Source organism: Pomacea canaliculata, linkage group LG3 (assembly GCF_003073045.1).
Source record: "Pomacea canaliculata isolate SZHN2017 linkage group LG3, ASM307304v1, whole genome shotgun sequence".
Classification (NCBI taxonomy): Eukaryota; Metazoa; Mollusca; class Gastropoda; order Architaenioglossa; family Ampullariidae; genus Pomacea; species Pomacea canaliculata.
Genome location: NC_037592.1, coordinates 38485113 through 38508823, shown reverse-complemented (window position 1 = coordinate 38508823; position 23711 = coordinate 38485113). Strand labels below are relative to the sequence as shown.

At 39.9% G+C, this 23711-nt stretch overlaps 1 protein-coding gene across 1 annotated transcript in view; it reads right to left on the bottom strand.

Moving 5' to 3' along the window:
• LOC112559667 (E3 ubiquitin-protein ligase HERC2-like) overlaps positions 1 to 23711 on the bottom strand; it is a 63551-nt gene that overhangs the window by 12696 nt on the left and 27144 nt on the right. The window contains 40 exon segments of the mRNA XM_025231002.1: positions 228 to 518; positions 892 to 999; positions 1217 to 1370; positions 1783 to 2075; positions 2335 to 2555; positions 2740 to 2917; positions 3216 to 3249; positions 3251 to 3442; positions 4226 to 4281; positions 4284 to 4369; positions 4523 to 4776; positions 5122 to 5299; positions 5527 to 5617; positions 7865 to 8008; positions 8268 to 8349; positions 8634 to 8789; positions 8886 to 9029; positions 9266 to 9463; positions 9728 to 9918; positions 10235 to 10371; positions 10588 to 10696; positions 11367 to 11477; positions 11660 to 11777; positions 12528 to 12710; positions 13211 to 13377; positions 14469 to 14760; positions 14896 to 15200; positions 15511 to 15682; positions 15959 to 16171; positions 16494 to 16687; positions 17208 to 17358; positions 17764 to 17954; positions 18098 to 18277; positions 18718 to 18907; positions 19110 to 19285; positions 19496 to 19643; positions 19867 to 20056; positions 20434 to 20570; positions 21529 to 21705; positions 23344 to 23696. Coding sequence (XP_025086787.1) covers positions 228 to 518; positions 892 to 999; positions 1217 to 1370; positions 1783 to 2075; positions 2335 to 2555; positions 2740 to 2917; positions 3216 to 3249; positions 3251 to 3442; positions 4226 to 4281; positions 4284 to 4369; positions 4523 to 4776; positions 5122 to 5299; positions 5527 to 5617; positions 7865 to 8008; positions 8268 to 8349; positions 8634 to 8789; positions 8886 to 9029; positions 9266 to 9463; positions 9728 to 9918; positions 10235 to 10371; positions 10588 to 10696; positions 11367 to 11477; positions 11660 to 11777; positions 12528 to 12710; positions 13211 to 13377; positions 14469 to 14760; positions 14896 to 15200; positions 15511 to 15682; positions 15959 to 16171; positions 16494 to 16687; positions 17208 to 17358; positions 17764 to 17954; positions 18098 to 18277; positions 18718 to 18907; positions 19110 to 19285; positions 19496 to 19643; positions 19867 to 20056; positions 20434 to 20570; positions 21529 to 21705; positions 23344 to 23696 — 6945 coding nt within the window.

Genomic DNA, 23711 nt, shown 5'->3' with positions numbered 1-23711 from the left:
AGTAATGACTTTATTATTGTTAAAAATTAGATCTTGGCACAAATAACATTGCTCTAAGCCAAGCCTTCAGTAAGAACATGAAGACATCTCACTCAAGCAGCTCTCACTCAAACAGATCTAAGATAAGCATTCTTTCAGACTAGGTCCTATGTCAGACAAATGCATGTCTTCCTTATAAAGCTCTAAGCCTCAGATCCATCCTACATGAGAAGGTGAAAGCAACTCACTCAAACAGCTCAGTTGTGCACAAGCTGCCAGCGAAGCCGCCAGGCGTGGACTGATGGCGGGATCCATGACTGCCTCCAGCCGGCAATCTAACAGGCAAGTCACCAAATCAATGGAGGGCCGAGACAAAATCGTGCGGTCTGACAGCATATCCTGGGGAGCCGCTGCTGGCATGATGGGATACACGGTGAGCAACCATCCCCAGCCATTGACAGAGCCATCACTGGTGAATTTCCATCGCAGCTCCTCTCCAGGGATGCGCAGCTCTTGGGACCAGTCAGACCATTCGCGACCTTTGCAGGGAAATGAAAACAGATTTCACATCAGCTGCTATTGTCTAACAAAGACATATCTATGTCTTTAGCCAATAATCAGACCACTCACAACCTTTCCAGACAACTGAAAGCATACGTTTATAAAATGTGACAATCTGATCAGTTGGCAACAGACTTGGTCCCAGATATCAAATATTCCAACACAACTCTTTATTGATGATTTTAAATAATTTCAAATAAAACATTTTTTAATAAGCTTCTTCCAAATTTTTTTTTTACCATGGTTTTATGCCAAACAAAAGCATTTTATTTCAACCTGTTCTCATATGATAAGTATAATAAACTCTTTAAGAATAATAAATAAAAAGCAGATTAATGTCATAAAAATTACCCGATCTGACAGCAAGTGTACGGCCTGTGGCATCCATGATAGTGAGTGGGTCGTGCCGTCGCTCTGTAGAACAGCGGCGGTCAAACTCCACTCTCAAAGCTTCAGCTCCTGTAGACCAAGTATTATTTGGACTGAAAAACTACTCAAAATATGAAGTAAAAGAAATACACAAAATTAGCAAATGCATAATCCAGTTCAAATGAAGTTCTGAGAAACAAGGGGTGAGATAGGAAGGACAAACATTTTAAAATTTCTTACAAGTTCAAAGAAGGGTGGAAAAAAATATTATATCCAAAGATGTCTAGGCTTAAAACCTGAGACTGACCTGGAATCTTAACATGTCCTGTGATCGAGGTATCATCAGTATAGGGATGAGAGGACTCCTGTATGACCGGATGGGCAGTGGCTCGGCCATACTCACTATCACTTGCTACATCTTCTAGTTCTGTCACACACAGTTCTAGCAGCATCTCTGCTATCTGTGTAGAAACACACAAGAACACACAAAAAATTTATATAAAATTAAGGACGATAGCTAAAGAAAAATAAATGTGAAAACAGATCAACCCACAAACAGCAGAGAAAAATATAGGAAGAAATAAATTAGCATTTGTGACCTTTCACAACAGCATCTTCTCTTAGTCTCAGCCCTTATGAGCAAGTTTGACACCCCTGACATCATACAGGCAATTAGGATGTTTTTTCCTCTCAAACTGGAATGTTAGTAGATGAATGCAATCAACTACTTGCAGCCTCATCTGGGCTTAGCTAACTAATTCCTTGCTCCATTTACTTCTAATACGCATATACTACATGATAAAAAAAAAAATTAATCAAGAAAAGTATTTAGTATGCAGTTGGTTGTAATTTTTTTCTATGAAATCAACTTACATTAGCATTAGCTGTGGCTAGTGAAGTCAAGACTGCAGACAGTGTCTCCTTCCCATTATTGCGCACCCTATTAGCTACAGCCAACTTTAGCAGGTCCACAAGAACTCGGGCATCATCCACTGTCAGCCGAGCTGTGAACTCATCAAGTCCTGGGGGGTAATCAGATGGTGTTTCTACATTCTGTGTCACTTCTTCAGGTGAAATGAATGTTTCAGCCATGATGCTGGTTGCGGGAGAAACCTTGGATGCCAGTGTGTGCATGCTAGGGAAGGAAGAATGTCGCCTGGTGCAATCTGTCACAAAACAATGAAATGGTCACAGAGTGAGCAGCCTTCTTCACTCCATCCACTCACACCTTGTTACTCACTGTGTTCATGTGTCATTCACTGTTTGCTCATATCTTGTCACACTTACGGTGTACCCTCACACCCACTGTGAACACCCATACTTTGCATCACACAATATATCACATCATGTATCACTCCCTTGTGTTACATCATGTTGCTAACCACCATGTATTACTCACTTTGTATCACACCTTGTATCACTTACATCTTATTTCACTTATGTCACTCACATTTTCCAAGGAGTCAGCCATTGAAAAGCCAATGTCTGCATGATCTACAATTGCAGAGGTCTGCATGCTGATGGTGCTGGACTCTGGTGTTGATCCCAATGATGTAACTGAAGTCGATCCCATTGCCTGGGCAGATGAATCCATCATAGCTGCCAGCGAAAGGGGTTCACGCATCAGGGCACCAACAACGGCAGACCTAAAGCAACAATACACAGTCTTCAAAATCCACCTTATTTACACTTAACTCTTCCTAGGTATATGCAAGGAATCAGTTCACAAACAGCAGAGTTCCTTTCCCTTCATGCTGCATTAAGCGAATGTAACAATACACAGCATTGGTGTTCCCCAATGTCACCAGCATGTTAGCAGGACAACCTCACCTGGCATAAGAGATCTGTAGGGCAGTCAAAACATGGTTGAGAGCTCTGCGCTTCTCTGGAGTCGATTCCAGCGAAAGAATGATTTTGGACAGGGATGGCCTTGCAGTTTTGTTTGCTGCTAATGCTTCCGAGTTGGAGGCTGCAAAAAGGGGATCATCTGCTGACCCCTCATTAATGCCTGTGGCAGATGATTTTAAATAATCCTTTTAGAAATTTCTTAAGATAATGAGATCTCATTAATGTTTATATCTGCATCATGCTGCACCATATGAAAAAAAACATTCCAGAAATATAGATGATAACTACAAATGAAAGAAACTAATCCATAAAACATCTTAACATTCACAGACACCAGAGATCTTAAAAAAATAGAAGGAAATTATAAGAAAATAATAATCCTGCATTATTTTCACCTTAAAACATGTTGGCAGCTTCAGCAATGTGTCAAAGATGGATTTTACAAAGAAAATTCTCACCTAAGAATGAAGCACCAAGAGGATCCTTGGCAGATTGAAAAGAGGACAGGCTCGTGTGACAGTGGGGTGGACAGGTCAGTCGTAGCCCAGGCCACAGAATGGGAGGAGCCACAGGCAACTCGTGTGATCTTGTAACCTTCCAGTCCTTGTACCAGGGCAGGTTTGCGGTTGACAGTTGTGGTTCCATTACCCTGTTGTCCATGATCATTGTCTCCCCATGCATAGACCTGCAGTAATGTGTTTTTAAGAAAATTGTTTTGTTGATCTCAATAAATCTCATCCACCTAGCAAAGACTAATGCTCCAATTAAACTCTATTTTCTTTTGGAATTGCTCATTTAGGCTGGCTTCATGTTCACAATTATCAAGACACGTATATGTCAAGTCCTTTGCATTAACATAGCTTCTGTAGATTTTGTCTTTTTTTTTTTCTTATCAAGGCAAGGTACAAATTTCCTACAGATTTTTTTATGTTTCACCTGGCCTACAGATTTTATTTTTATCATGGATTTTTTAATTTTGTTTAAAATCAGTAGTTCAAGATCATTTGGTATCAAAACTAGCATTGATAGCTAGTAGTAGTCTGGAGAACAGGACACAAATTAACAAATTTCTTTTGAATTATTAATATGTGCCTTCTTCGTCTATAAAAATTTTTTAGGCAAATTCATTCAAATCACAAATTTTCCACTTATCAGCCACCAAGGATTCTTTAAGTTTCTTAAACTGTAAAGTGTAGTTTTATTTTGCTAGTGTTGGATATTGGTACTGGAAATATTGTTTTTTCCTACAATTTATGTTTTTAATGAAAACTTCTATGACTCCAGTACCAAAGTGCTTAGCATACATGATGTAAACATGTCTATAACACAAAATAGAAATGCATGCATCTATGCACAGTCTCTCTCATACACACACATTTATGTGACTCATCTGCTCAGTGTCAGTGACACAAACATATTTATGTGACTCCCTTGCCCTGTGTCAAAGGCACAGACATTTATGACTCACCTGCCCAGTGTCAGTGACACACAGACAATGAAGTGCTCCCACAGCAACGTGAATAATTTCTTGCCCTTCAGACTCTCAACCAGCTGAGGTTTTCGTACATGAGCATCTGTCCCATGACCAAGGCGAAAGTAGTCTCCCTTTCCCCTGTAAACCAGGATGTCAACGCTTACAAGCTAATCATTTTAAATTTTGAGAAAATCTACCACAACTATGCTCCTGTAATTCATATTAGTATGCTCTGTGAGTTCATAAGCCACATTCTGCTAACAAGTATAGAGGAGAAGAATACCTACTCACCATGTCCACACTTGCCCAGACTTGGTCAGTGCCAAGGAGAACTGTGCCCCACATTCAATCTGTATCACACCCTGACCACTCAGTCTTTCTACAGCATGTGGAATGCTGCAACCTTCACTACCTCCACGCCCCAGCTTGCCAAAATCTCCATCTCCCCAGCTGTACACCAAGCCACCGTCGGTCAATGCTAATGTCTGAGCATCTCGACTGCCACAAGCAACTTGAATGACACGCTGACCTGCCAAGGCTTTGACCTGTATAAACACATGTCAAATTTGAAATAAGAAGCTCCTCTTATTTCTGTCTAAGCATCTTTCTGCCTATATCCATCTGCAGTTCAGACAGTTACAATATCCAGCTTACAAATAAACAGTAAGCAAACACAAAAAACAACTGTTTAAAAAGGCAAGGATCTATAGTATGTGTTGTCTTGCACAATCTAAGTATTTATGACAAAAGAAAAGGTTTTAAAACATTTGTTACATTCCTGCAATATGAACATACTTTTTAAATATTGAATTAATGCTTAATATAATAAAGTAATATTTTATTTTCAAGCTTTATTCTCACTAAATTCTACAAGCAAAAGCAATGCCCACCTGTTTAGGTTTGAGCTGCGTGGTATTGTCACCATGCCCTAGACGTCCATAATCTCCCAAACCCCAAGTATACAACTCTCCACTAGAAGTAATGGCTGCACTGTGCGAGCTGCCACAGGCTATGTCTCGCACTCTCTTTGGCTTCAAGGCCTCAATAAGACGAGGTGTTTCACAATTCCTGCATGTCCAAAAATGAAAGTATAACATAATAACTCTTCTTCCTGAAAAAAAGGCTGCAATTTTCTTAAGTGCTCATATAGAATTCAGATATGATACTTTATGAAAAAATGGACTTTTTTGAACTGCGCATATCCAGACTTTCAACAGTAGCCATCCAAATGGAATCATCAAACGATATAATTGAATTGAAACCATAATTGCTGATCCATTAAAAAACAAACTCACACTCGACTTGAGTGACCCAACTTGCCATCATCTCCCTCACCCCAAGAAAACACCTTTCCATCCACAGTCAGGGCCATTGCATGGCGGCCACCTGAATAAGAGAACGATTTCCCATCAGCCACTAATATAGCTTAATAGCGGGAAAAAAGTAACAATTTTCTTCGTCAATTCTTTTTTTGATAACAGACAACCATACTATTAGGAGCTTAGAGGCTACAAATGCTCTTTAACCAAAATAATTACTGCTCTGGTCAGTAAGGTTAGCAGCCTTGGCTGCTTGAGCCTTCAACCTCAACCTCAACCGCTCTATAAAATCTTAGCAATCTTTTTGTCAACCCTCATGCAGACATGGGGATGGTTGGGTAGGCATTAACATCAGGTCATCTGGTAGGTAAGTATCCAAGAAAGATAATTTACAATCTCACTTTTTGATCAGCTTTACCAGATGACCTGACTATTCAGAGAATACCAGGAGGGCTCTGCCCCACTGGCAATACCCCACTTACTGATGAGCCAGCAGAAACTGGAAAGTTTTAAGGTAAATTCTTTCTTTGAGATACCAGACCATAGCAGGTAACAGGCTTCATTTGCACTTTAACGATCAAAAATTGACTCCCTCACAGTGAACTAGCAACTGCCTGTGTATGGGACGTTCCACTGGTCAAGAGCCCTCGGACAGCTGTAAAGGTGACAAAAGCCAATACTGCGGCTGTTTCAAAGGTCAAAGTGGTGTTCATCATGCACCTTGCTATCAGCTCTACAACCATGTAATATGCCAGTTGCCTGTCAGCAATATCTTTAGCTTTTGTGCTATCAGACTTTCTTGCATTTTGCTTTGTGCTGCAGAGACATTTTGGGATTTTTTCCATCAGCAGAAAGTCTGAAGTGGGAAAAAGCACCAACTATTCATTCATCACCAGCTTTTCCTTAAACCAGCCTGCTGCTCACTGTATTTCTTGTCCTCGGTGTTCTTGGGATCTTCTGTCTACAAGTATCTCCTTCCATAAACAGACTTGTCATTAAGAGGACAGGAAGTAGAGACTTTTATCGTTAGTCCTTAGGGGTACAGTGTGTTGCTTTGTCTACTGCAAAACAAATGTTCCAGACATGTTCCAGTCAAGTCACTGGACAACCAGCACCACAAGAGCATGTTGCTATATGTCGGACACCCCGTTGCATGCAGACCAGCAGGCAAAGAGCATTTTTGAGCAACATGTTCCCACATGCGTGAGCATAAAGAATACAGTGAAGCCCCTAGCTGTCAAGGATAACTAAAATGACCTAAGCAGTAATTTTTTAGGCTAAAGAGCAGTTGTAGCCCCTAAACTTCTAGTTTTTGTGAGTCTGATAATGTTAACATTTCTGGTCCACGACTTCACCTTTCATTCTGATCCCCAGGTATCCATGAATCTGAAGTAGTTTAATAAAAAACAAATAAAAAATAAACATGAAAGAATGATTACCCAAAGTTTTAATTTAAGTTCAAAGTTAAGAAAAAAAATACTGTTCCTACTTCGTCTACTCATGAAATGGTACTTTCTTGTAAACCCAAAAGAAATTAGGTATATCAGATCATATTTCCAAAAAGAAAATTTTGATACAGGGTTACCTACAACTGAAGATTACTGTGATCTTCAGTCCTGTATTCGGTGGATTTTAGGTGGATTTTAATAACACACCATGTAGAAATGAATAAACACAACTCATAATGATGAAGAACAACTTAAGTGTCAGAAATAGGCTAACAAATCATTAAAATTTCTAGCCGTCTTAGCATGTGCACTGGTGTCACCATTATTTTTTAAAAGAAAGGCACATATAGAAAAATTCAATTCTTGTTTCTATGTTAGGGAATGCAACTCTTTTGAAATGTGATTTATTTAGTTAAATGATTGGACTTTGTCCTTTTTTGTTTATAAAGGCTTCCATTAATATTATATATGACAGACACAGGTGGGTGGCCTGGACTTTATGGTTGCTGAATTTTAGTTTATAGTTGGACAGATTTATCAGCCCAGACTCAAAGAATTAAGAAACACTTTAACTGTGTTCAAAAGGAGTAAATAGAGGTCTTCTCCAATTTTTAGTTTTCTTTGATTACTCAAATAAAATGAGCACAACACTGTATATGAACATTTCACATTTAGCATTTTTTTTTTTCAATAGTTGGAAAATATTCTGGTACTGAAAGAACTCAAAATGTTCAATCTACATATAGAAAGCCTCTAAGCAATCCCAGTTTTTAGACCAGCAACAATTTTGTTAAAGATTCTGCACAGGGTGGGGAGGGAGGGGGCGTAATCAAGAGGAGTGAAACATGAGGTAGGAGGAAATGTACCTGAGTGAACTGCAACCTTCTTGACCACATACTGGCTGAGAGCAGAGATCTGGCGGGGAATAAGAATATTTCCAGTCGAAATACCAAGACCAAGACGACCATTGGTGGCTTCTCCACATGCAAAAACTCTCCCATCCTGGGTCACTAAAGGAAGCATTAATAATACATGCACACTTCAGACATGATTCTAGTCATCATGCAAACACTACAACCAGAGACAACTTCTGTTACAGAAAGTGAAACTCAGCTTGGAGATTCTTTAATCATTCAAGGAAAAACAACATCAGCCGTACGGTAATCTTAATAAGGAAAATTCATGCACTGGAAATTATGAGGCATTTTTTCCAACCTTCAGTTAGACTTGGAACAGAGGGAAGTCTACAATCAAAAGTAAATAACATACCACAGAAAAGACTCTTCGATCCCCCTGCTATGTGCATGCAGTTGAGACCCGAAAGAAATTCATTCAGGTGTGGCAGTTTAATCTGAAACCCAAATCAACTTTATCTGATGCAGCATACATTTTGGTGGTAAAATTAATTTAACTTCATACTTATAGCCGCTGAAGCTATGAAAGCAATCAAAATCAAGAGGATTACTTAAATGTTTTTTAAAAAACAGTTAAGCGGTATAGGAAAACAATGCACTCAACTTGACTGATAAGAATACAAAGTTATAACCTGAATTAACCCATTTTGAAACTCAAGGTGAAACTGTTGGCCTATTTATTCCATTTGATCTCACTCATGGTACATTTTATTCTACCAACCTTGGAGCCTTTGGGGCCTCCCAGCTGGTCCTTATCATTAAGGCCCCACACAAAGACATGTGTCTGTATGTCCTTAAAGCTGGTGCTTCGGGACTTCTTTTTGCTGCCCACACTGCTTCCACTCTGGTTCATTAGCTGCCGATCGTCCTCCTCCTCCTGTAGATAAGAAAATTCAGGAGATAAGAATATCTGAATGTTCTCTCTGTCTCAAACACATACACACTGCTATGTAAATGTGCAGGTATGACACACCTTGTCAGAGGCCAGGTAGGAGAAGCCAACTGCAGCATCATCCTCTTCAGAACGTCGGTGAGCAACGATGGAGAGGCCATGAATCTTGCAATCTATTCCACTGCTACGGCACTGTCTGATGCCAATTTCAATGATCTTGTAATACTGAAAGGACAAAATGTTCACACATGTACACAATAACCAACAAAAAAACCATTTTTGGTGGTAAAATTTCTTTCTTCGAATACTTACCAGATGACATTAGCAACATCTATTAAAACAAAGACTATAATGAGGAGGAAAACTGCAGATAAAAGAACTAAGGTGAATTGTAACAGCATTTCAAATGTGAGTGAAAACGTGATCACAAGCTGATAAGAGCAGACAAAAGACCTGGTCACCTCTGTCAGGTTGGACAGGAGAGTGACCACTGTCTCATTGGCTGGAATGTGAATGGTACGAAGCTCTTTCAAGCTGTGGATGCTATCGCCCCCACTCATGACCACTAACGACGGGGTGTAGCTCGAGTCCCCTGGGTCAATTTTCATACAAAGGAGATTGATCACCATGTCCTGGTGCATTTCCAGTCTCACCCAGTGCTGAAATGCCAACAGAATAAGATTACCATACACTCTAAACAAGTCAATCAGACTTCTGAAAAACAAAATCACAGCTATCACTTTAGCTCAAACTCATGACTTTGGTTTCTCAAAGATAAATCTTTTAACCAAGCCAATAGCCATGTAATAGATACAGTGACATTTAACTTGAATACCCTTAGGTAATAGTAAGAATGTCAATTATAATTTAAGCATAAATTACTTCAATGAAGCATTTACTTATCTTCTTTTTAGCTTCCTCACCTTTCCTTGTGAGCCAGAGCTTTGCCAGTAGCCTTCGTTGCCATCAATGAGGCGCATGGCCTGATTTTCACGGGAAGAGACTGTGATGTTCTTCACACACATGTGCCAGTTGTCCACCACAGCACCATTGTTGACACGGGCCACAGGCTTGGCCTGTCGGCCAGGCTTGCCAGCAAAACTTGGTTCACTCTCTGTAAACGTACAAATAATATTAAACAAGCATTTCGGTGGTCTGGTTAACTGCCAAAAAAGCAAACTATTTTAATGAGTTTCTTTTCACTGGAAATATTTATTATTTGTCCTCTTTTATTGATCACTTTTTTCTTGGTCAACAATTTTCTGAGCACATGTGCACACATATATGTGTGCCAGTTAACAACTTAATAAACCCTCATGTCTGTCAAGCTAGCATATGGATCTTAATTCTTTTTGGAATGTTGCATGTTTAAAGTTTTTTGCTAGCATAAGAAGGATAAAATGCCACCAAACATAAACAACTTCACTAACCTGGATCAGTGAATCGCAGAAAAGTGTGGCGATGAGTTTTGGTTGATCGAAAACAGTTTTCGCACATGTCAAAGTCTTCACACACTTGACACTTGTAGCGGGGCCCAGTGATGGGATTAGCACTACATGCATCACACCTGTGTTATCAATCACAATAACCTGAAATTTCCGATGTATAACCGCTATTTCTGGCATCAGCTGAGATAATTCATGGCATATGTATATGGCATGTACAAACCCTGACGTATTTCTATGACCAAAAAAAGTAAGCTCAGCCAACCACACAGACTGTGATGCGAGATGTAAAACTCCTGACAGTGTGAGGTAAGACAGACATGCTTGAGGTCACTCACGTCACACGGGGATGTGTACTAGGAACAAGCTCCATCTCTTCAATCACACCTGTCCAGTGAGCCTGCTGGGGGAAGTCAACAGTGATGTCTCGTCCATTTGGGTTGATAGCTTTGAAAAATGGTAATTTAGAGAAGATTTTATATATTTACAATATTTAAGCCACAGCTGTATACAGTAATCCCTTTATTTGAAAAGGGAAAAAACAATTTTGATCTCTTTCAATTTTGAGCATTTTAGAAAACCACATCCTAATTGCTCTCAACTCTGATTAATAATAGACACTTTTTCTGAAAGACCAACCACACCCCCAACACACACACACACCACCCACGATACAATATACTCTAACTAGCCGTATAATACATGCCATAGTACTGTGCTGACAAGCAAGTAAAATGAGACTGTGAAATAATGTAGTTCCTCTAAATCAGACAAAAGACCACAAAGGGATTCCAATCATCTGAATGTTTTATCATGTCTCAGTTGACTGAATAGCAAAGGAGAGGACTGGTGCTAAACAGCAAGAGCTAAAGTCTGCAGCACTTTTTCTCAGAAATGTTGCCGTGTTAAATGTCACACCAGCAATCAAAGCCTATGTCATTTCAAGCTTTGACTACTGCTGGGAAACAAGAACATAAAAAACAGCTATATGACTGTTTTAAAAAAAAAGATGATTTAATGACCACTAACTAGACTTTACTAAATAAACCATGAAGTTCAAAGTAGGGTAACTGAAATTTAAGGGATTAAGAAGTGAGTTTAAAGCCAGACATGTTACCAGTGACTGTTCCGGTACTGCCATGAGTTACAGAGCCCCACTTGTAAGTTGGAGTGGTGACAGACTGCTTCACTCGTACTTTATCACCAACCTTGATGGAATGACCAGTAGCTAAAAGTAAACAGAAATATTCAAACGCTGCAAGAAGGCATAAAAAAGAATGGCCATTGTTTTCAAAAAAAATCAAACACTTGTCCTATAAATAAGCTGCTTGTGGAGGGGAACAGAGCTTAAAAAAGCTTCCAATAATCAGAGTTTTGATTTTTAATAGCTTCATTTACATGACCACTTACATGTGGACATGTTGGTGAAGCCCAGAAGCTCAACATGGATGTAGCGCACCCAGTATGTGCCAGTTTTATGCTGCCAATCAGCCTGTATATTCAAGTCATGGAGCCCATCACGGTCCAACTACAGCAAAGATAAACTTACATCATCAGTTCAGTCACATCACATTGTGCACACTGCTCTTGAATAATGAATGCCCTCATCTGAGTGGTTTTCACATTACCACTGACTGTTTCCTCGATTTCTATTCCAGAGCTATCTATCTTTTGCAAAAGTATATGCAATCTTAAAAACCCAAACATCATTCAAGTTATATAACAAATAACAGTTATATTCAAAACTCAAGCATTCTGCTTATTGCACTGTACCAACAATCTACTTGCCATAAAAAGTGAAACCTACTTCGCTACACAATGTGGGAAGAAAGCATCGACACTATCATTATCATCATATTTATGATTAACTTCACCATCACGTTTTGTATCATTGCAAGAATCATTATCATCATCACTATCTGCCTTCTCAATATTGTTACTATCACCATTATCACATTCACCATCATTATCACCTTCAACATCACAATCACCAAAACCACCATTACCAACACTTTCATCCTCATCCCTATCATCAATCCTATCACCACCATCATCATCCGTAAATTTTGCATTCATTATTATTACAATCATCATTACTACTATCACTGTCATCATGACTATCACCCACCATCATCAACCCATTATTGCCAGCATCAATCATCATTGTTATTCTCATCACCACCACCATCATTAATATTTGATACCTACTCTTGTAAGTGCAATGTCACACACATGTTCACACAAAGGAAAAAGCAAATCTTCATAGTGATGACCATACCTTAATGACCTTGCCTACGTCCCCTTCATGCACTTCCTCATAAGTGCGGCAACAGCGTACCATCATCCCCACTTGGATGTTGTCCCGAACATACATTGCATAGTCATCATTGTTCATGAAGTCTAGTCGCTTCTTGAACAGAATAGAGCTACCCATGGTCTCTGCTGGTATTGCCGACAGTTGCTATAAAATAAAATAAGACATCACATTAATAATTTTTTTAAATTAATATATATCTTTAGAATACAAAAGATATCACAGAAAGTGATGATGGGTTTTGCCTGCTGGGTTTGCATACATATTTAAGTTTCATTTTAAAAAAAAATATCATTAAATATCTCTAATTAATTTATTCAATCTTTCTGGTCAAAAGGCATTAAATATATAGTTTTTTCAACTTCATTATTAATGCTTTTTGTCATATATTAGTATTCTAAAACAATCCATTTGCTTCAATAAGTCTTCAAATATACAGCTTTCGTAGTATAACACAATATATTTTCCAATTAAGTAAAACTTTTGCTTCCTGCACTTTCCACAGCCATCTTTTCCCCTGTGACATCATAACACACTCCCACACAGCTCCTACCTCCTTCTCCTCCACACACAAAAAAATAAGAGGAAGGGTCATCTAACAATTAATCTTATACGCTAATTTGTAGCAAAGCTGGTCTATTTCTCACCTCAAATGACTCCAGTTCTGCAAACTCATCGGACATAGAGTCAGTGTCAGAATGGGCATCATAGCTATTTGACTCCGAGTCAGAATCCTCCTGCGGTAGTCTGGGGTGTTCTAGCAACCAACTGACCAAGCTCTCCACACTTGGTGTGTCCATGCACAGCTCACTGGCTGAAATAACATCAAGAAGCGAGTGATATCTTAAAGTAGAACTCACATATGTGTTTGTATGTGTGCAGGCATGTCTTGAAGTCAGAACATAAAAGGTTATTCTTAGGTTGCAATGGACCACACTTTACGGGGTTTGCAAACCTTGTGGAGGCCTTGTGAGCTTTGTACATGGCTAACAAGGGGCCTTGAAGGTTCTCTCTCACAAGGCTTGACCTATATGGCATCGCTGTAGCCAACTGGAATGCTTGAACATTGTAGGCTCTCTTTTAACTTCAAATTATAACACGAAAATGGCAATGTGGTCTGAGGAAAAATGTTTCATGTTAATATCACAGAGAGAAATACCCATGTATATTATCAAAGCCCTCACTCCCCCACCCACATCTTCTTTTTCTTCTTCTCTCTCTGCTTCCTGAAGTAGAAAAAGTTACCAAAAATCTCTTCTCCAATGTTGTCTGCTATATTGCTTACTACCCATAATCTTCGTCACCTTGCAAGATATTTGTGAATGGCCCTGCTATGTGTGAGGAGAATGGAGCTGCAAATCTACTATGAAAGCAAATCTTGTACACACAAACTTTGAAAACACTGCAATGTGAGAATAACCCTTAAAGGAGACACTGTCAGGCTTGGTAGATAAGCGAATAGAGATCAATATACAGGAACTATGTGTACAGCCCAGGATGGCTGCGACCACTTCCCTGCATACCATGCTCATGTCTGGCTTCCTCCTCACGGTAACAGAGCCTTTGACCTTCATCAGTAGCTGCCTCACTAAAGCCTGGCCATCTGACCTCTGCCAGTCCCAAAATGTCCCTCTGGTACCATTTCAGCACATGGGTGAGTTCTCTCACCTTGCAGTACTTGTGTAATGTGAGGATATAGCTTGTATTAATGGATATTCCCTCTCTCAGCTTTATAGCTGGATAGGCACCAGTAGCACAATCTTTGCTGTCAATGACAATGCAGATTTCTCAAGCATTTACCTTAACAGACTGTCACCACCACCAGGGAGTAAACAACAATTTTATCCCCCACAAAGCGTTCTCTAAAAGAAAAATAACCGAATATCTAACACCAATTCTATGTACCTAAAGCCTTTTCGGCAAGTTCCACACTTTTGCGAGGGAAGCCCATCTCCACAAGCTGGCTCACTATGGGTGCTGGAGGGGGCTGCGACTGCTTCTGCTTTTTGCGCTTGACTGGTCTGGCAGGAATGCCTGACCCTCTGAAGAGCATTTCTGCACCCACTGATGACATCTGACTTAAAGATGCTGAAATGTCTGTTGCAGGCTGCTCATCTTCAGAACCAGAATCCATGGCACCATCGGATGAACGATCCATATCCGCCTGTAGATGCTGGCATACTTCAACGGCTGCCACCTGAGATGATAGGTAAATGTCCATGACAAGGTTTTCTTTAAAAATTCCACTAAAAGAAAGATAAATAAAATTGTATATGTAAACAATATCCATTCCAATTTCCAGCTGAGATTATTTCCAAATATTTATACATACCAGCATCTCCTGTAGACTAAACATGGCTTTCAGTGGTGATGGCTGAGTAGCCAACATCAAAATCTGCTGAAGCAGGTTAGAAGGCTGTTGTCCATTGTTGTCCATTCCTGACCCATCATCTTCAACACCTAACCCTTGAGAGGCAAGCACATAATTCTGCCCAGCACTGGTGGCAGGGTCAAGGGGCACCATTTGTGACAAGATGTTGCGCAGGTTCTTCTGATGGCGGAAAAGTCGAGCAGCTGCCCTGATCTGTCCAAGCAAGATCTGCTGCTTAATCAGTTCACGACTGCTTGGTGTTGGGGCTGAAAATTGTAACAAATGTGACATCCATTAAATCAATGCAACAATCTAGACAAAAATAGCCGTAAACCATCAACAAAAGTACTGTACATGTCAGTCATTTATTCCTTGACAGGTACTGGTTGTTGAGCACTTGAATAGATGTGGCAGTTGCCAAGTCCTCTTGCGTGTCTTGGACAATAAATAAGGAGTTAGCCATGCAAGATATAATAACAAAAGAAAAGTACTGTATTCATGTATACAAAAGGGTACAGCCAGTTAAAGAGACAATATATTTAGCCTGCTTCTGGTTCATTGCTAGTTTTTTTTCACCTGGTGCCGGCTCAATGCTGCCGGTGCTTGTGGCCAGTGGGGCACGAGGTAGATCTTTGTCACGGTCACCTGAGCGAAGGATATTCATTCCAAGACTAATAAAGCGTGCCCAGTGGGACAAACTCTCCTCTGTCAAAGTCATCTTCTCCACGCTGAAGTCCATCACTGGCACCTGTCCACAAAAATTTCACTTACTTTTCTTGCTTTTACTTTAATTAAAAAAAAACACACTCAATTTTAAATTAATTCCCCATGCAATTAAGCTGGCAGCAAAACCTCCTTTACAATTCCCATTTAGGTTTCTTCCATTTTCTGACTGTACTCTTCAACAAAATAAGAAATTTCTATTTACTGAGTTTTGCTACTGTATCCTCTATTAAAAGCAGATCATGATTGGGTCAATATTTACAAGCAAATAACTCAACAGTTACATTGCAGCCAGACTCACAGGCTCAAGTTCTGTCAAGCGGCAAACTCTAAGCTTGTCATTGGCAAACTGAACGTGAATTCTTCCTTTGTGGGTGATCCGTGCAATAGTACCGATGTTGTGAGTTTCATGACGCACTTGGCCCCCTAGTCGTGGTCGGTTGTCCATTCCACCTATCACAGCCAGTACTGCTAGAATGTTTCCAACAGAATCTGAAGCCAAACTATCTGAATCCTGGAAAACAAAAATTGTTCACATATATTTTTTTTAATCTTCTTTTGTTAAAGATATATTTGAGAATTAATTTAATTTGAACTTATTCTTAGGTTACTTTCCTATTCTGTCCTGTGAATTTTCTTCTAACTGCAAAATTACCAGCTTCCCATAACATTCACTGCATAATCATCCTAAGGATTCAGTGACAATGCTAAGATCAAAACCAGAGCACAGTGTAGTAGGAATCTATGCTACTCACAGAAAACCACAACATCATTCCAAACAGAGCTTAAAATGAACTATTAACATGGAAGAGAAACAAGGCCTGAGTGGCACCAACCAAGAGAGAAGAGTCGAGAGCAGCAATGATAGCAGGCAACTGGATGGAGATGTAGGCATTAACATGGGGGTTCCACACATCCAGTGAATGTAGTTTGCGTAGCAGCACCACCATCTCCTCTGCCACTGTGCTGGTATAGGAGGCTGTCAAAGACACACGTGACCGCACTGCTTTGCATGGAGTTGGAGATTCCACTGTTGACATCCAAAAATTTTTTAATGCATTTCATCTGTATTTTTAAAATTATTACTAATGTTCTGTATGTAGTGGTGTTATGTGCTGTGGATTAATAATAAACTTGTCTTGTCTTGTCTTGTCTTGTTGTAATTAAGTGGCAAAAAATAAATGCACTATATGTAAAAAAAAGTTCTCCTACCAGACTAACATATTTAACTCTTAGGACTGCAATGACAAAGCTAGCTACTTCGATCTCAGTTAAACAAAACCTACCACAAAACCTTTTACGATCTTGCTGAAACTGTGACTGTCCCAAACCTGCTGTTTGTTTGTTTGATTATTTGGGGTTCTTTCTTTCTTTTGGATGAGAAAGAGAAATGGAAAAGGTGGGCAGATGGCGAATGATTTGCAACAGAGTGAATAGGTGTGTCTCATTATGACCACTTTTTCTTTGCTGTAACAGTGTCACTCAAATTTTTGTTGGGTTTTCCATCTTGTCCGAAAGTAGCTGCAGAGTTTTACGTGACAGTAACTTACTTGATGTGACAAGCGTAGGATCAGTGCTGCAACTGGTTAACATGTTTCCAAGGAGACGAAACAAGTTATGCAGCACTTCACTCATGCGAGAGATATCTGCAGTAGGATCCCAGTGAGGCAGAACAGCTCGCAACAGTTTGAGTGTCAGGATCTAAAACAGAAGAAAGCAAGTGGCAGTTCAGAACATGACCCAAATAGGCTACATTGGCTATTTGTCAGTTGACTCCCTGACAGTGAGCTAGCATGTTCCTGATATGCGGGTACTCCACTGGTCAGATGAGCAACAGCACTTGGACAGCTATTAAGGCAACAGCAAAGCCAATGCCCAACCGAACCAAACAGCAGGGATGTCAGAGGGCCTTAGTGTCGTGTCATTTGGAAGATCTTGATGAAATAGAATTTACAAATAAAATTTCATTTCTTCTTTGACCTGACCAGTAAAGCACCCCAGGAGCTCAATATCAGGCAGTCAGTTTTTGATGGTCAGAGAGCAAATGTAAACTCTTATCTCCGATGGTCATGTCATCTGGTAAGGTCAAAGAAGAAACACACTCACCTGCCTGTTGATGTTCTTGGCATACTTTGAGCCCTGGTCTTCTTCAAGCACTCGCATCAGCAAAGCAACCCAGCGCCTGGAGCTAAGGGCTCGGCACATCATGGGGTCTGTAGCAAGACTGCGCACAAAGCCCAGGCTACACCAGCGTGAATGCTGCTGACTAGCAATCTGAATGGCAGCCGAGTTGGTGTCTGGAAAGATATAAGAAACATCTCCAATGGTACTGAACACATAATAGTGAAGACCAGCTTGTTTTAACAAACATAATCGCCATGCAGCTTAGAAAATGTTTTGTTGCTATTTCCAGAGTACAAGAGTGTGGAATGCCACTCACTCAGTCCATAGTTGCAGCCAGATTCAATGATGGTGTGCATGAGGCCGCACAATGCTCCAATAGCCTCAGGCTGCGCCCGACTGGCATGAATGCCAGCACACAATGACAATACTTTCAGCAGACCAATGGTCGACCTGCGGATCAGGGCTGTGGGGTGTTTTCTGTCCGGCTTTACTTTTTCTGAAAAAAAGAATCTACCAGCCTTCAGAAACATTTTAAAGACTAAAGGCAAAGTGCTACATTACGTGCTCCCAATAAATGATGGTATTACTGCTTGGTCCACACAGTAAACATTCCTGTCACTCAAGCTGCTATAAAAGTGGCTGACGGCACAGTGACTAATGCTCCTGTCACTATAACAGTGACAGCTGGGTGTCATGGGCTCTTCTGTCAGCTTTGACATACTTCTCTATGGGTGTGACGCCTCTTTCCAGGGCTGGCTGTCAGTGGTTTTCTTTGGGTGTTTCTGTTTCCTTCATCCTGTGTGAGTCTCCTACATTGTGGTTGTGTGTGTGTGCGCACTTTGAGCCTTGTGTTGTGGATATAACACTATATTTATAAAGATACTGTTACTGTTACTGAAAACCAAGAGAGAACATTCCTTGGGAGCATCTAAGTACCTGATTCTGACTCCTCATCTTCTTCCTCATCGTGATCAGGCTGCTCAGGTGGCTGGGCCAGCTTCAAGTCATACTTGCCCTCCTTGCCCATGCGATAGGAGTTAGTGCTGCCTGTGTCCCACTGCACACGTATCCACCCATCCTCTCCAAGTTCTCCAATCACACGCCCTAGACCTGGTGCTGGGCCATCCTAAACAACATGACATACAACATGACAGCATTTTTTATACAAGCTTTGGATGACTGTTTCAGCTTCCTTTAAAAACTTCAAGTCAATTTATCTACTGTGCAGATTCATGTTCAGTTTCAACAAGTACTGGAACAAAATGACAGTTTCTGTAGTGTTTTCCTGTTTCCTAAAACATCAAAATACATGGGAAAACCCTACAAACCTGATCTCCCCACTTCCAGTCTACTCCCCGCATGACGCGAGTTCCTATCTTCATCATGGCTGCCAGTTCCGCACCTGACAGGGGCAAAGCCTGTGTCTGTTTTCGAGATTTCTGCTCCTCAGGCACAGTGCACAAAATCATACCTGATTCTGGTACCTGAATATCAGGGTCTATACCTGAAGAATAGCACCAACAAGAACAGAGTAAAAGTGTACAAGCACTTTTCCAATAAGAATTTTTTTTTCTGAACAGGCAATATCTAAGTAAATGCAATTGCAGATTTTAACTAACGTGAGTTAAGTCATACAACAAAACAGAGAAGTACACAGTCATCTTTGAAAGCTTCTATTTCCAGGAAATAATGAAAAAAAAAATTGCAAAATTACCTGCTAGTCGAAGTATACTCTGTGTGAGAGCCAGAAGACCAGAGTTAAGAAGCAAACTGAGACTGTGTGCATGATGTTCTGCCACAAGCACACCCAGGGTGGCCAGAATGAAGCGACTTGCAGGTAGTGCTCCAAGACTCAGATGCTCCTATTTTCACAAAGATGACACATTTCAGCCAGTACATACTGTACAAAATACAGTTTAGCAAGTGTTTGAATTTTTTTAGTGTTAAATATATTTAAAAAGGAATTGTTTATAAACCCTTTAAAATGAAAAAATTAATAAACGGTTTAAAATCTTTAGAATTATTAAAAGGGGAACAAACATGTTATTTTGATTCCTTGAGGGTCAAAATTTTAAAGTCAATCACCTTTGAGTTGTCCAAGGGGGGATGAGCTGGATCAATGCCTCTGGTCTTGAAAGCTATATCAGCTTCAATGACACAAGAACGCAGCTGGTTGATAGCCCAACGATACAGTTCTGCAAATGTCATCTCCAGAAGGATGCGATCACAGGGTGGTATAAGCTGTACATCTGCCAAGCAATGAGGCAGAGGGATGCTGCAGAGTAATATAAATGAACCATTACCACATGCCTACAGCCTTCTTATATTAACTATGTACAACTTAAGCTTTTGGGGCCTACATGCAATATGATAGCATAATTTCATTTATAGGTAGATAGTATGGCATTAAAGATATTACTCTAAATATTGATATAGTAACAGGTTAAAATTTGTATTTAAAAAGTTTATGTGTAAACATAATTGTTCACAAAATCTACACATCTTAATAAATAAGGCACACAGCATAAACAACAAAGTCTATTGATAAAATTAAAGTCTTACATAAGCATATTATTGGATGCGTTATCTAATCATGTCATGAACATAAACTTCATTAAAAAAAATAAATAAATAAAAGATTAAAGCACATACTTGGGCTTGCTGCCAACAGTGAGAAGCCCTTGCCAACCACACAGCAGTGCATACTTGACAGAGGGGATTAAGTGATCTTGGTGGACCAGGCTCAGCATGCTCTGAATGCCTTTCAGCCTTAACTCAGCTCGACTCACCTGTTTGATGAAAACATTTTTGAATAATAATGAATATCCATAAAAGGACGTATGATGCCCACAATGGATCTGATTCAACTGCTTTGGATTTTATATATATAGCTTCTCTAAATCTGTATTTTAACTCTTTGAGTCTAGGACAGACACATTCTTTAGCAACTATTCAGTCCAGGTCATACCCTGTATCTGTGATATTCAATCATTTGTACTACAAGACTTATATCAACAAAAAGGACAAAGTCCAGTCATTTAGCTAAGTGAATCACATTTTAAAAGAGTTACATTCCTTAGTATAGAAACAGGAAAAGATTAATTGAAAAATTAAAATTTTTTCCACCAGACCTTTCTTTTTAAAAACAATGGTGACACCCATGCATATGAGAGACGGCTAGTGATTTTCACAATTTTTTAGCATATTTCTGACACTAAAGTTGCTCTTCAAAATTCACATGTTTCTTCATTTCTACGTGGTGTGTAATCATTAAAATCCACTAAATATAGGACTGAACATCACACTGATCATCAAATGTAAGTCTGTATCAAAATTTCTTTATAAAATACAATATCTGATATCCTTTATACAATATACAATATCTGATATCCTTTATTTCATTTAAGATTTGATGATGGAATAAGGTAGGAATGGTTTCCTTTTTTATATTATTGTATTTGAAACTAAAAACAATTTTAGGGAAAAATAAACCACCAGGAATATCTCTTTCACTTAGCTTTACCAAGGTTAAAGAATGAGTATATGTTTAAAAAAAAAATCTTTAAACTGTTCACAGTAGTACCATTCCTGTAACAGCTGTCTCAGAATGGTCGCTGAAAAGCATGAGTACCACACAACAGGTTACAGTACATCATAAAAGTTTGTTGCAGGCACATGTAACTATTAAAAAAAAAAACAGACACGTTGTCAAGAACAAAATTTTCAGAAACACAAACCAAAGGTTACCTGGTGGTAAAGTGACCTGCGAAGTTTCTCAATGTCAATGGGATGTTCATACAGGATGAACTCCACAATCTTGTTAACAAGCATTGTATCTGCTTTGAAACCTGTTAGCCTCTGACGAAGCCACTTCATTCTATGACTGCTGGTCACAGCACTGACAATGTGTTCCCATGGGTCACTCTGAAGCAGACAAGGAAATCAAGAGGCCAATTATAGCTAACTTCTTTTCAGAAACAAAAATGGAGACCATTCTAATGGGATTAATGAAAAGCTGCAGCTACAAGTAATGTTGTGATGCCTCACCTGGTCACATCTCTTTTGGTAGTAAATGGTTTTTTGAGTACTTACCACAACATAATAATAATAATAATAAATTCATTTATACAGCACTCTTTCCCACCATTCAAAGTGGGCTCAAAGCGCTTTACTAAAAAAAAAAAAAAAACAAAAACAAACAAAAAAAAACACACAAGCATAATAGGAATGGATGTTGGATGTTGGTTTTTGCCAGAACTGAGAAAGGGACCCACAATGGGGAGGTGGAGGAGAACTAGCTATCATGTCATCTTGTAAATTACTCGAAAATAACAGGTGTACTAGATGAGGAGGATAAAAAACAGGTGGAGGGAGTGACAGGAAGTAGTCTACTGCCTCATGGTAAGAATTTTATGACACACTTCAATTTCAGTCAGGTTGCAGAATGGGACGATGCCCCAGACTGAGCTACTGTGAAACTGACAGAGGTAGGTCGGACGTCATCCTATATGCGAATTGGTCAGCTCTGCCAAGACATAATCATGTCCAGAGAATCACAGTGAACTGCAAGGTCTCTCAAACTGAACAGACAGGAGTGACCCCTCCTACAAGAGGCCGATCTTTTAAGGTAGATGACCAAGGCTCTCACCAGATCATGAGGTGCCCTCTTCGGAAGTGGGTAAAGAGTGACTTACTATGGATCCAGTAAGGGCAGCCTATGCAAGCCAAAAACCCTGGATGGGTACAAAAGGAAACTGATCTGTCAGCCCAAAACCCAAGACAAGTCTGAAGAAAGAACACGAATCTCTAAAACTCACAAATGCAATTATAAAGGAAGTCCTTATAAAGACGTTTAAAAGAGGTTTGAGACAAAGGCAAAAGAGCGCAGGAACATGACACTCATCAGGATTCCAAGAGGGAAACAGTAAGTGATATACAGGTTGGTAAAATAATATATGAAGACTGAAAAGTAACGGGACTGGTGTCACAATTTATTTAAATTCCAAACTACATGGTTTTCCCTTCAAAATAAAGTCCTCACATCCCGCACCTGCTTGTGGGCCAGGGTAGGGTGAAGGGATAAACCTATAGCACACTGGGCTGGGGGTGCCCCCTTTGGAATGGTGTGTTCTGTTCCTTCTGTAACAATGGCTTTGAGTTTATTGTGCCTGGCATAAGGTATTTGTAGTGAATTGGAATTCTGACTTCGTGGCTCCTTGTTCTTCTGTAGTACTTTCTTTTAGCAAGGGGATTGGGTGGTGTGGGTGGAGAAGAGAAAGGTGTAATAGGCAGTGGAAAGTTCAATGGACAACTACGAAAGGAATGTTGACAGATCCTACTGAAAAATCATCCCAAGCATCAACTTGTCAGAACAGGATGAGCTGAAAACCTGGAGAGATGTTCCAGGCAGAAAGAGCTAGGGTGTGTTGGTTGAATTTTTTGTTTTCCCTGTTCATATCTGACCAATTGAGTGGACAGCTGGAAATGAGTAAGGTAGCTAGAGGGTGGTCTCCATATAGTCTTGTCATCTGGTACACCACGAAGAAGAAAATGTTTTCTCACCTGCCTCCCACTAATTGTTGCTTCATCACAAGCAGTTTCCTCCCTGAAGACAGTACCATCCATTTTACCACCTGGTCTTATTCCTTTGCTGTCCCCTCCTCCCTTGATGATTGCTGCCACTGGTTCCTGCTTTATTTGCAGGTCTTCAACTGCATCCTCTATGTGATCCTGAGGTTCCAGTGGTTTCCCTTCTCCACTCCCTCCCTCTGCCCCCATTACTGGTGGTCCATCTGGCTTGGGAAAAGCTCCAGAATGAACCATCTCTTTGGCCTCTGAGTCTTTTGATTTGTCGATGCACACAGCAGCTTTTGGCAAGAATGAAGCATCCTTGTCATCCTCAATGTCCACAGGTCCTGGAATTACAAAGT